Source organism: Thunnus maccoyii, chromosome 7 (assembly GCF_910596095.1).
Source record: "Thunnus maccoyii chromosome 7, fThuMac1.1, whole genome shotgun sequence".
NCBI lineage: Eukaryota > Metazoa > Chordata > Actinopteri > Scombriformes > Scombridae > Thunnus > Thunnus maccoyii.
In genome coordinates, this window is record NC_056539.1 from 7,548,561 (window position 1) to 7,562,262 (window position 13,702).

Consider the following 13,702-nt stretch of genomic DNA (forward strand, 5'->3'; position numbering starts at 1 on the left):
TGTTTTGGGGGAGACATGATGGAATTTGGATGATAGTCTGATCCCACTGAATATTTACAAGCCACCCTCAGAACAGCTGAAGTGCTTATCCGTTGGACAGTGTGGCAACTGCCCATGGGTCAATAGTTTAAGCTTCTCAGTAGCTGTGGTGGTGCTGGCATGAATTTCTTTTTAGGCTGCTTCGAGGCCTAAGGTCTTGCTCCCACGATCCTCTGATCCTTTAGGGGTGCAAAGAGCAGCTCTTTGCACCCCTAAAGGATCGGTCAAGTCACTCAGAAGACTGCAGACAGGACACGTTGTATGAAGCTTTGGGGATGAGGTTATTATGAGGTTGGATCTTACGTTAGTGATGTGACCCATGCAGCATGAAATTATTTGTTCACAGATCATTAGCAGCTGGTACAAGCCTTAAAGACTCCATGAAATTGTGTATGAAATGTGATGACATACCTGTTAGGACAATGACAAAGTAACAGATCAGTCTGCACTGTAAACCGATGGGATATCAGCTGAGGAAAGAAAGCCTGTTTGATCTGATATCTGTAGAAGAGAATGATTTCACTAACAAGTTCACAATGACAACACTACCATGCTGATGAATAGCAGGATTCATGTTTACCATGTTTGTTATCTTAGTTAAACCTGTTAGCATGCTAACAATTAGCATTAAACGATAACTGCAGCTGGGGATGATGTGATGTCATGTTTGCAGGTAGGTCAAACAGATAACTAATGAAATTTCCATCAGCCTCAGCTGTATTTTGTGTTCATGCTAACACGCTAAACAAAGATGATGAACATCAGAAATTGAAGCTGTAAACTTGAGTGTTTGTCCCTTAAAAATAACTGACAATGTTTAAATGAATATTTATGTTATATAGAAGATTTGAAACCAAGTCTTCAGGGACTTTAAACATTGTGTATTTGTGTACCTACTGTATAACAGACCTTATATATACTCAGTTTTGGGTGGTGAAGTCTCATTTCTCATCGCACCACTGAAGAGTTAATCCCTTACTCTGCCTTTCCAGGAATTCATACATAGTTCACTGGCCATCCTTCCTTTGGCCACAATATTATGCATACTTTGATCATGTAAGTTGTACTGCACTTATGACTGATCCACTCAGTCCAAAACCAATGTTCATAGTAACCCATGCAACATCTAAAACTGAGCTTCAGTTTATGGATATGAAAAATATTAGGCCAAAAGGAACAGAATTTCAGTGGTTTCAGTGGTTTTAAATACAGCTCGGACAGTATTTACTACATACTGTACATCAACGATTTCACTACTTATCTCTTTAAAATAGAAACGGTCCTCTCAGCCACAGATAGTAGTTACGACACTGATTTACAGGGCACATAAAAAGGAGAGGCATGAATAGAAGGACAAGGAAAGGCTTTCTGAAAGTTGCAGACAGGGTCATCATGCTCTTTTGTCTACCTCCCACATGCAGTCACATGCTGCTGCAGACCCAGAGAGCTGCCTACTCTCCCTGTGTCTGTCTGTCTGTCTCTCCCTCTATCTGTCTGTCTGTCTGTCTGTCTGTCTCTCCCTCTATCTGTCTGTCTGCCTATTTGGCTAAACCATCATGAGCCGAGCAGTACCCCTCACACCCGCCCTGCATGATCCAAACGGAGCAGCCTGAGACTTCTCAGTTACTTTCTAATACTATAATAAAGGGCAAAAAAGGAAGGTACACATTAAACATGAAGTATTTCATGTACTATGTTACATTCTCTGAATGTACAATATTGATAAATTAAAAAAGGAAGATTTCAAATCTGCATGATGTGTATCTATATTACCTACATATGAACCACAGGTTTATGCAGTAATATCACAGTTCTCTCCAGCAGTGTCTTCTATTAACTATATCAATTTTAACTTCCTGCATACAGTATAGTATAGTATATCAGTAGTACTTATCGTAATTTTTAAAAATAGCTTCACCTAGATGTAGGGGGCTGAGACACTGACCATGTGATCACATCCAGTTTGAGTTCCTGTTTGCATGTTGATCCCACCTCTCTATCATTCGCTCATTTCCTCTCAACCCCCTACTGCCTGCAATCAAAGAAGGGAAAAATGGCCCCCAAAATAGCTTCACCATCTAATTTTCCTTTGAGAATAAGTAAAATTTCAATGTGTTCATATCTGATGAACAAGCCAATCAATATCAACAAAATGTCTCTTCAAACAGCAGTGGTAACTTCTTGGAAGTGAATCTTTAAAGGCACGTTGACATTGTTTCAAGTCTGTCTTTAAACATTACTCACATGCCCATATGTACGTTGAGAGTTGCTGTGTGCCACGGTAACTTCAAACTAATGATAAGAGGTTATAAAAAAAAAAAACAAACACAAATGCAGAAATCTCTCATGTGAAACAACCGAAGCTGGTCTAACTTTGGCAGCAGGTTTTGTGTTCACGCATCGCTTGTACTGTAATAGGAAGCTGACAGAGAAAATAGGTTTTCAAGGCCTTTAAGGGGGTAAATTGCTACTGTGCTCATAAGCTTTGGTTAAAAACATGGTGACTGCAGGGTGGAAACAAACTAAATGTGTTTTTATTGTTATTTAAGGATGCAATGTGACATCCACTCACATTGTGGGCTTGCTGACTGGTTTTATTAACATACTATGTAACACAGCCACAGATGAAGGAGACTGTTCATTCCCAGTCTCCACTCTCCTCCCTCCCTGCCTTTAGCCTGGACTGTATTGAAAAGCACCTGACTCCCACCAGTGTAATGTACTTTGTGATTATTACTGGGGGAAAAAAGCACTAAGTCTACAAAGAATGCTAATGATTTTTAAGCCAAATCAAGCCTTCATAAAACAGAAGGGTTTTTTTTCCTTGTGCCTTTGAACTACAAAGAACTATGCATGATTTTACATGAGTGGAGAAGTAGACGCAGATGACACACACACACACACACACTTGAGGGAGCTCACTACAGCCAGCTACACTATGAGGAATGTGTAGTGGGGTCTGCACGAGTGAGTAGGGGTCTTAAGACCTACATCACATCACCATTTTTCCCAGCACGTGAGGGAGGCACGGCCCCTCATGATACTCAAGCGCTGCTGACAACAGCACGCCACAGAGGCAATTACTGGAGATTTCTTTAATCCCACAGACCTGCAGGCTAACAGCAATGTCCGACATCAGGGCAACACTCCGCCGCCATCCTGCTACAAGCTTTGTACCATGTATTAAAAAGGGACGGTCAAAGAGAGAAAAAAAAGAAAATCTGATTTGATTTTGGCTAAAGCACCGCCTGGTGAAAAGAGGGAAGAAAGCCAAAATGAACCTCTGACCTAGTTTGGAAAAATTCAGTACAATGGTTTCATGATGAGGAGCACAGCCTCTTAACCCTTTAACGCATTTAAATAATAACTTTAATCCAGACTGCAATGTCTGATAGAGCAAAAAAAGAAAAAGAAACCAGGAAATGGATATCATTTTGAAATCATTAACACGGCTTGTATCAATTTGTCTTACTTGCTGAATATTAGATTCTTAAAACAACAACACATAATCAATAGTCACTCCAGCACAGAAGATTTTCCATAATTTCAACAAAACAAAGAATGTTTCATTCTTTTTTCAGTTGAATTTATTAACAGAAATGTATTAACATTTAATATGCAGGAATGAGACCTGTGAATACATGGCACAATCATATTATATACATTCTTTAAGGAGACAGTGCACAAACATGGTGGGGGGAGGGGTAAATACAGGAATCTTAAAATGACCCTTCAGTGGGCTCTGACTGACGTGAGCCAAGTGAGAAACACTGACTTTTTAAGTTAAAAATGTTGTTTTTTTAATAATAAAGAAACATGGCTATTACCAACAAACAAAAAGTAATACTACTGTTTTGTTGCACATCAATTTCTATATACAAACTAGGGACAGGTAATTCACACAAACCAGAGGGAGAGATCTACCACAGTGCTAGGCTGGAGCCTTTTTTTTTTTTTAACTCTGTAACTATAATAATATACATAATTCCCATGTAACACAACAATCACATGTGCAGCTGATCACCCCACCTTTTTTAAAGAAACTAAATAAGAGCAAACCTGTCTTTGTTCCTCTCTTTAGCTTATAATGCTTTTAAAGCTCATTGCACATTTTCCCCCCACAGACGTTTGTGTCGTAGTAGAATGCCTGCATGAATGTGTGTATTAATAGGTGAGATTAACGCAGTCTCTGTGTGGCAGCACCTGTACTCTTCCTGGACTTGTTGTTCTGTAAAGGTCAGAGGTCAGTGTCCTGTTAAGTAGTCCTGGGTGGAGTCTGAAGCAAAGGAGTCGGCGTCCTCGTTGTCGGAGTCTTCGCTGCTGTCGTCAGCGGCGGGCTCCCCAGACAGGGCGATGCGGGCGTAGTCATCAGTGTCGATAGACTTGCAGAAATGAATGGCGTATTTCAGTTTCTCCTCCAGCACCTGTTTACATGAGTACCTGGGCAGCTTAAGCAGGAAGAAACATGTGTAGGACTCTGGCAGGAAGTGGTCAGGTGGGTTGTACTTGTCCAGCACCTAGAGACAGAGAAGATAAAGTTAGCAGGGTGATATTAGAGTGTCTAATGTCAATACACAACAAATAACTTTGAATTTAACGGAATAGTTTGACTTTGAGGGAAATATGCTTATTCAGTTTCTAACCAGAGTTACGTATCAAGATACCACTCTCATATCTTTATGATAAATAAAGCTACAACCAGCAGCTGGTTAGCTTAGCTTAGCATAAAGACTAGAAAGAGGAGGAAACATGGTTCCATCCAAAGGTATAAAAATCAAACTACCAGCACCTCTAAAAAGCTCACTTACATGTTTTATCTCCTTTGTTTAATACTACCAAAAACTGAAGTCTAAAAATGACAAGTTGCGCTTTTACTGGGAGTAATGTGCTGGATTATTTCTTGGCCCAGTGCAGTGACTGGTTGCTTGGCAACCTCACAGTAAGGACAAGCCTCTGAGAAGTCACTGCTCCCAGCTGAGAAGTAGTCCAGCACATAAACCCCCTGTAAATCCAAATTGTAGCTGGAAGGTGACAAAACCAGGCTAGCTATTTTCCCATCTTTCCAGTCTTTATGCTAAGCTAAGCTAACCAGCTTAGCTTCATATTTAGCAGACAGATACAAGTATGGTATCAATCTTCTCATCTGACTCTTGGCAAGAAAGCAAATATGCCCATTTCCTAAAATGTCAAACTATTCCTTTAAGCCGTTAGCTTTACACTTCTTACCTGCACGACAAAATCCCGTCCACGGAAGTCAGCGATGGTGCGAGGCAGACGTGTGCGACCCCAGACGAACCTAAGGAAGAGGGACCTCTCCGTGTTGGAGAAGGACTCCATCACTTCCCAGAACCACTGGATGAGAGGCGCTGTTGGCTCTACCCCCTTGTAGGTGGCCACTGACTTCAGCAGGTGGAGCGGGATGTCTGGGCTTCCACACACCTGAGGAGAAGGAAACATTTACTGTAAAAAATCTGCACATAGCCACAAGCGACTTCACAAGCTAAAACTCCGCTCACTCACCATAGTTTCAAGTTCGTAACCAGTGAAAAGTGACAGCAGGGGAACAGGAACCACTCGAGCCATTCCCTCGCGCACTGCAGATACCTGTTCATCAAATTCATGGAGCCTGCAGGGTTAGGGAAAAAACAAAAATAGAGAAGGGAGGGTAAACAAAAACACTAAAAACAAACATAAAATGTACTTTTTGTTCATTCAGTGTGTTTTCTCACCTGTAGTTAATTGCCAAGCGGACATATTCTGCACGGTTCTCCAGGGTGATGTGGGAGTACTTGGAGCTGAGCTGGATGTCCTGCCCGCTGGCGTTGGGCACTGTGAAAGGCAGGGTCATGGCCTCAAACTCCTCAGCTGTGGCCTCGTTGTCCCGGATGTACATCAAGCCGGGAATAAAATCCTTATCAACCTGAGAGGAGCAGAGCAGATCATCGCTACATAATTAAACAAGAGCAAATGGTAATTTCACCTGGTATATATATATATATTCTTCATAATGTGCGTATGTACAGCATGTGAGTGTGTGTACGTGAGCGTGCCCTTGCCCTCGTGCCCACAACACTGATTCCTGTGAGCTCCACAGCGATGCACTCTTTCTCAAGTCTTGTGCTGAATTCATTTCCCATCTAACCTTTCTAATATCTCAAGGGCAAAACCGCAAAACAAGAGGAGCTTTGTGAGGAAAAAGGATGCTTTTTTCTGCTCCAGTATTCTCCCGAAGATGGCTCAGGAGCTCATGATCACAGCGTGAGGGCAGGAGTAGACTCACGCCAACCCTTACACAAAAGCCGAGGTTGTGGCTCACAACTTCCACTAAAATGAATGTGGATGTTAACCTTTGAAGAACAGGTACATTATGAGTTTATATAAATGTTTCTTACTGTAGCATTCTGTACTTCATGCTGTACCATTCAGTCCCTTTACAGTGAGCAGGGAGCTGATGGGCTTAAGGTTTAATCCGAGAAGGAATGTATAGGAATGTGTTCTTTTTGGTGGTTATAATGCAGATCATGAGGGTTAGAGGTGTTACATAATATCTGACATAAAGAGAGGCATTCCTTTTCGTAGCTGGAGGGTGGCGATGTTAAATTGCACCGAGACAATAAGAGCTCATGTGATGTTTCTTGGGACTGTGAAGTAATAGGACGTTAAATAATTTTGCAAGTTTTATTTTAAGTTGATGAATGTCACCTGTTCATGAGAAGGTGCATGTTTGTGTTTCCATTTAAGGCTACTCTGCTCTGTTTGTGGGCAAGTTTCACAAAGAAAAAAAAAAGAAGTCAAACAAGAACAAAAAGAATAATTTCACACCAGGAAGTTTTAAGACCCGCTGCTGGAAATCAGCAGATGAAAACATAATGAATGTAACGGCGTCAGTAGTCATATTATGGGACCCTGAAATAATGAGAAAACTCTACTACGAATGTCAACAATGTGTCATCAGAGCAGCGCTGTACTGTGAGGGAAATCAAGAGGGAATGGTTCATGGTTGAAGTTAGATACTAAAAAACCTTCCATGACTTAGATGGGAGGAGCTCACAGGGACGTAACAGTCATGGAGGAAGATGAAAGAATATTACACAGTAGGGGATGTTACAGCACTGAGCGCAACAGAGGATGTTCACCTGGTCGGTGACTTGAATAAAGACCCCGAGGCAGCTGCTGTAGTGAGAAAAAAGTTCCTAACAGCTGTATACTGGAATTATAAATTGCCATGCCAAAATATGCTTAAAAAAAAGTTGTGACACTTCTCACTTAGTCGCCATGATGATAAGGATGATACAGTAAAGTTAACATTTTACTTAAAGTCCCCCTATTTAGCATTTATAAGGAGTATATCAACAATTAATAAAAGGTTTATAACACACTAATGTTCTAAGGAGCTCTGATTATTAATGTAGTTGTCAACATCTCTTAACTCCTCCTGTGGGCACCCACAGATGGGTGCTGGCATATAAACATATAATGAATGACAATATAGGAAAATACAGCTGTAATAATATCATAGGAGGAATAATATTTCATGCATTGGTAACATTATATTAATAAACACTGAAAAATGTCCTATATATTGGGTTATAACTACATTGTAGTCTTGTGTTATAAACTATTTATTACATGTTTATATACTGCTTATAAATGCAAAGTAGGAGGTTAAAGAAAAGTGTTCCCTGTGAACAGAACATTAAATTTGAATCAAGTTTATTTAAGTTATTACCATCATATTTACCATATTTAAACTACATATCTTGTACGACAAGCCTGGAGCATTCATGAATCTGTCTGTTCCAAAGAGAAAATTCTGAATATAAGAGAAGTGGTGACTACAACAAATTCTCTGAGATGACTTGTATGTCCCACTTAAGAACAAATCTGCACACGAGTGGTTCTCGCATGAGGTCCAGGGTTTGAAATGTTAGTTGTATTTTCAGACTCAATCAATCATCAGTTTGTACTAGATAAACACTGAGAGCCCCTTTGTGCACAGAGGAACCAGGCTGCATACGTACCTCACTGAGGTCAGCGATGGTCAGGTTCATGCCTGCCAGCTGTTTCCATACTGGCTCTGCCAGATTCAGACTAAGTGGACTTCCAGTGCGGATTGCAATGCCAAGGAGCACTCCTACAGACACAGCAAGGCAGAGCACATTACACACAGTTCAAACGTAAACAATCACTGTGTTGTGCAAAGTCTGTGCAGTGAGAAAATGAGAAATATCTATATTAAATGAAGCATGCTCAACAGATTGGGCCGGTTGTTTTATCAGCAAAAATGCACATGAAGCATTTGCACATTTTGAAATAAACATGCATATTTTCAGTTTTTGTTTATCTAGGATTAACACCCCAGAAGACCTGTCTGGGAGATTAACTGGATTATACCTAGGAAGCGGAACATGCTCATGTGAAGAGGGGACTTGGCTGCGGGGTTGAGCAGGAAACAGTCCCTGTTGGCGCCTGACTCGTCTCGGCCGTTGGGGGTGACTATGAGCAGCGGGGTCAGGGCGTTCTGCAGCTCTTCGCACATTTCAGCAATGGACTCGCTGTAGCCTCCGCCGCAGTCATCTACAGACTCCCCTGAGGACAAAAGTAGAGCAGAGTGTCCTGAAAATGCACACAGGCCTTGTTTTTCCTGATAATTAAGGGTTACTTTTAAAGAAAAATAGGTGCACACAGGAGACATTTGGGTAAGGGGAAGACATCGAGTTCCCTCCAATATCACAGTGTGGCCATGAACACCTACCCACAAATTTGACCTTCCAGACACGATGAGGGAGCAGCAGGCTGTCTGGGCTGAACGAACTCATTTTGGCACACATCTGACCAAATACAGACTTGGTTCCGTCAGGACCTGCCAGGCCCCCTTTGCTACGGGAACGCTTCACCTGCAGGGTGAAGAGAAAAAAGGAAAAAAAAAAAATCAAAAGAGATTATGGGTTGATGTGTTTCTATTCTGTGCTTAATAACTTCCTCCCAGATAGAAAGAAAACACTGACGGGCATGAATTCCTGGATATGACAGCTCTCTGCACCACAGATACAACTGGAGTTACACACTACAGGAGTGTGTGTGTGTGTGTCTGTGGAGAGGCAGTGGCCCGAACCAAGACTATGTGGAGTAAAGTCTAAGAGCTCAGACCAGGAACCCCTACAGACAGGCTGGAGCGCACACAGACGAGAGAAAAATCCCCTTATGAAAGACATCACATGTAATGCTCAGGAGCCTGTCTGGAACATAGCCTCACACTGAAAGGGGGCGGGGGGGGAGGGGGGTGCTACAGTAAGAGTGAGAGTAGAGGACTTGAAAAGTGTTGTGAGATAGATTATTAATGTTGTAGATGTTAAAAATGTTTGTTGCTCATGTGTTTTCTACCGTACCTGTATCCTGTTCAGCTCCACCACAGGTCCATGCTGTCTGTCCCTCACCATGGTAGCTTGAACCACCTTCCTGAAAGCCGCTTCCTGTTCACAGAACGGGAGAAAAAGTCCCAGCAGATAAAAACATTGCTGTGTACATTTCTCATGTATGTTTCTGGGTTTTAATTCTATATTATCCCCACCTTGCCCTGGGAGATGAGGATGCCCCTGAGTGTGTCAAAGCCCACTGAGGGTCCATGGCCTGTCTGGCCCAGCCGACCCTCCAGGTCAAACATGGGTATGCAGGGGCAGAAGAGCTCAGAGATGTGGTGCAGCAGCAGCAGCCTGTTTCTCAGAGCCATGATGGGGATCTCCTGCAGGTGGTTGTACTCCATGGGTACCTTTAAACACATCGCACAGTCAGAGATTGACACCTCGATAGGCATTTGTAGGTCTGTGAGGGAATAGCTTTACTGCCATCTTCTGGAAGCTCTGACCAGAGAACATTCTGCCTTCTCACATACAAGGGGTTCAGAAACATGCAAAAAAGTTCCTTGTGAAGCAGGGGTCAACACTGTACCTGTGCAGGCAGTTTCCCAGCGTTGGTGGGCTTGCTTGTGGACCAGGCGAGCGTGTGAGCGGATCCACAGGCCACCCTGTTGATTTTCTTGCCCTGCAGCGCAGCCACCAGTCGTGGCCTCTGGATGGCATTAGTGGTCCCGTCTCCAAGTTGGCCCTCGTCGTTGTCACCCCATGTGTACACTTCTCCTGAGCCAAACACAACAGCAAAGCTTTCTGTGAAGCTGCAATCCAACACGACTTAGCTCAACGTTTGGAGCTCATTGATAGTAAATGGAAAGATGGCAAAGACTACAATAAACTGATCCGAAATAAACAAATACATCTGTGGGGTGCGAGAGAAGGTGATTAACAACAAAACTCATGCATAAAATGGCCCTTCCTACCATCCTCTGTGCAGCAGACGCAGTGCAGTGACCCTGTGGCGATGGCGATGACCTTTTTCCCTTGTAGCCCCTGAACCTGTCTGGGTCGTCGAACGTGGTCATCAGAGCCGTGGCCCAGTCGATGGTAGTCCCCTTTCCCCCTTCGGATGACAAACATATACCTGAGTCTGCTCCTCATTTCTTATATTTGATAGTGATACAAGAGGCTGTGACAGATTCACTACTCTGTACTGTGCTGTACATACCACGTGTAGACTGCTCCAGACTTCGTGAGAGCCACAGAAAACTGAGAGCCACACTCTACTTTGACCACTCCGAGGCCAGTAAGAGAGTCGATCTGAGGACAAGAAATCAATTAATCAATTAATTAGTCATTTGATGAATAAACATGAAACGCATCATTTTCCTTTGAAACAGAGCAGAGTGAATAACTTTTGAACATATAAAGCATTTTCAGACTAGTCCTGTTGGAAATGTTTCCTAGAGATACTACAGTATCAGTCCAAAGAGAAGAAGTCCAAAGGTCTTATCTCTCATAAAAGCAAAATAGGAACTGAAAAGCAGAATAATAGAATAATAATAAGAAGAAGAAGAAGAAGAATTTTCTGGGGTTTTTTTGCATTTTTGTCTTCTGAGATCCTCATGATGATATTCAGTGACCCCAGTCTGTCGTTGGTGGACACATAAAACCTGTTTTTACTCATGTGTTTCTTCTTCAGTGGCAGCAACACCCCCTTACAAGAGCCCTCAGAAGCTTCCTGAACACTTTTAGGGATGACTAACTCTAAAAGACACACCATAAATGGACTTGAAAAAACTTGATAACCTAGCAACAGGGCTTACAAAGAACTCATAACGCAACAGTCTCTGTAGGAGTCAATGTTGAGCCGATACCCCCTGCATTCAAAAAGAATATCTAATGCTAAGAATATTAAATGGTCTTCTCCTGAATATAATACAAGCTCCATTTTTTCCAATTGTCAATTTCAGGGGAAAAATTGAATCTTAAATTTGTGCCAATACAGTAACAGTTATGGCTACTGATCTTACTATTTTAAGCATGTTACTCTTTTTCTTAGCTTGTAGTTTTCATGTCTCAGTGTTTCATTCCTGATATAAAATAAAGAAAGAGATTATAAAGTGACGCCTATGCTGACTTTAAGGGCGCTCTGCTGTGTAATTTGTCTTACCTTCATAGGTATTTTGCAGCCATCACTGCCTCCCCGACCTAATTTGCCGTAGTCTCCGTCTCCCCAGGACCAGACCATGTCATCATCTGTTAGACACAATGTCTGGGCGTCCCCGCTGCCACAGGCTACATCAATGACCCTGTGACCCTGTAGTGCATCCACCTGGATAAACCACACAGACACAAACATGAGCTTTACCTTGCCGTGATTGTCTGGGAGACCTTGTCAGAGGAAGGCAGAGCAAACGTTTTGAGTCTTGTCCAAACACTGAGACATACTGTCTGTCATAAAGGCTGAAAGAGAGTTATTTCTCAAGTCTGCCAAGTGTACTGACAAACCTGGAGTATGCTATGTATACAGTACAGTACATAGTGCTCACTGACCAGTTTGGGTTTGAGTTGGTCCTCGCTGTCTCCGTGACCCAGTCGTCCATAGCGACCCTTTCCCCAGGTGAACAGCTCTCCACTGGCGGTAATACAGGCACTGTGTGCTCCTCCAGCCGCAATATCCACCACTTCCACTCCTCTCAGGGACTCAATTACACGAGGACGATCACAGGGGCTAAAGTCAAAAGGAGTTACACTTAACTAAAAAGTACAACCCTTTACTAGGTCATGAGATGAGATGAGAAAACTTAATTGTCACTGTTCAAGCAGCACAATGACAATTAATCCTTCATTCTTACCATGAAATGGATCTGTATTGACAACGTGTGTTTTATAAACTGAAAACTGAAGGTGCAAAGTGTTATGATAGATGCAGTCCTGACCTTCTGTTCCCGTGGCCGAGTTTTCCATCCTCAGCCTCTCCCCATGAGTAGACTTCTCCCTCGGAGGACAGCGCCAGGCAGTGCTTTCCTCCAGAGTTCACAGCTACTTTTCTAATGAAGACGTGTTGGATGGACTCCAGCAGGGTGGGGGTGGACACAGATTCGGTGCCTCCGATACCCAGTCTGCCCCCAGCTCCATATCCTGTTGCGTACAGCTGAGGATCAAGATAAAATATATTAGAACAGCATTTTCCTGGAAGTCATCAAATTGCCGTTGTTGATCTATGGCCGAGCCAGGTTGTGTTACATAGTGTCTGAAAAAAGGAGACAGAGTGGAGTCCAACATTTGGACTCACCTTTCCATCAGCGGTGACAGCAAACAGAGTCTGCTCCCCTCCGATTAGCTGCACCGGGCGCAGTGTGGCGAGGGCTTCGGTGGGGGTGGGCACTTTGACCTTTGCCCCCTCGATTCCCCCTAGCTGACCTCTGTGATTGTGGCCCCAGCCGTAGATGGTGCCACTCCCCCCGGCGGAGAGGGTCCAGTCATCTGGCCGTCGGTTCATCCACTGTACAAGCTGCTCGTCGTGCTCACGCTTGAACAAGTCGTGACTCTCGTGGAGACCGTTCATGCTCTCGTGATCAGCCATAAGCTCGCGAATTTTCTTTGTCACCTTTAAAGGGGATAAGAATGATGGACGGCAACAGATTAAGGACAATTCTCAGGTCAAAGTGTTAGGAAGGAAAGTGAAGGCGAGCACAGACAGCACAGCCTGGCACACTCACCTCGTCCAGGAAGGGCCTTGGTAGCGAAGTCCTTTTGTCTAGTGCCACAGCCACTCTGGAGGCAGTGCAGTATCGGCGGAACCATGCCCATTTGTGGGTTTCAGCACAGCAGGGTAAGGTATCGAGCTCAAGGTCGCAGGCAAGAGCAACCAAGACCTGAAGGAAACATAAACATTAGCTTCTGACAGAAAATTGCATCTAATAATATGTGCCAATCCATCACACTCCACTGTGTAGATAACGACAGAATTGTGAGCATACCTTGAAAAATGGACTGTGAAGCAGCTGCTTCCCTCCTCTGACGATGGGGTCCTCGTACTCATATTGCCTCTGCAGAGCCTCTGGTAGCCCCTTCACTAGAGCAGCCAGCGCACTGCCTGTGAAACTCTGAGACAAAACAGATTATTTTATTATCATTAAAATGTGGGCTTCAATTTACTAATAAGGGACTTGGCTCTGCATTGAATATCCCTGTTTTTGTTCTTTGTTACATTTCTCAAAGAATTACACAAAGCATAATAGAAAGATGAAACACAAGGGGAAGGAAAGAAGGGTTATGCAGAGGAGGGGAAAACTAAATGCATAACA

The 13,702-nt window shown here is 43.1% G+C and overlaps 1 protein-coding gene across 3 annotated transcripts in view; it reads right to left on the reverse strand.

Moving 5' to 3' along the window:
* Nucleotides 1–3,603: 3,603 nt before the first annotated feature.
* The window catches only part of herc2 (HECT and RLD domain containing E3 ubiquitin protein ligase 2), a 43,207-nt gene continuing 33,108 nt past the window's right edge, over nucleotides 3,604–13,702 (reverse strand). For all 3 annotated transcript variants that reach the window (XM_042415962.1, XM_042415961.1, XM_042415960.1), the window contains exons 74-91: nucleotides 13,376–13,501; nucleotides 13,115–13,270; nucleotides 12,688–13,002; nucleotides 12,332–12,546; nucleotides 11,946–12,123; nucleotides 11,563–11,724; nucleotides 10,618–10,709; nucleotides 10,373–10,512; nucleotides 9,988–10,175; nucleotides 9,611–9,808; nucleotides 9,429–9,512; nucleotides 8,795–8,936; nucleotides 8,434–8,628; nucleotides 8,061–8,173; nucleotides 5,769–5,959; nucleotides 5,560–5,665; nucleotides 5,266–5,478; nucleotides 3,604–4,556 (exon numbers count right to left, since the gene is read on the reverse strand). In XM_042415962.1, coding sequence (XP_042271896.1) covers nucleotides 4,284–4,556; nucleotides 5,266–5,478; nucleotides 5,560–5,665; nucleotides 5,769–5,959; nucleotides 8,061–8,173; nucleotides 8,434–8,628; nucleotides 8,795–8,936; nucleotides 9,429–9,512; nucleotides 9,611–9,808; nucleotides 9,988–10,175; nucleotides 10,373–10,512; nucleotides 10,618–10,709; nucleotides 11,563–11,724; nucleotides 11,946–12,123; nucleotides 12,332–12,546; nucleotides 12,688–13,002; nucleotides 13,115–13,270; nucleotides 13,376–13,501 — 3,087 coding nt within the window. In that variant the 3' untranslated portion in view covers nucleotides 3,604–4,283. The remainder of the gene's footprint in view (nucleotides 4,557–5,265; nucleotides 5,479–5,559; nucleotides 5,666–5,768; nucleotides 5,960–8,060; nucleotides 8,174–8,433; nucleotides 8,629–8,794; nucleotides 8,937–9,428; nucleotides 9,513–9,610; nucleotides 9,809–9,987; nucleotides 10,176–10,372; nucleotides 10,513–10,617; nucleotides 10,710–11,562; nucleotides 11,725–11,945; nucleotides 12,124–12,331; nucleotides 12,547–12,687; nucleotides 13,003–13,114; nucleotides 13,271–13,375; nucleotides 13,502–13,702) is intronic.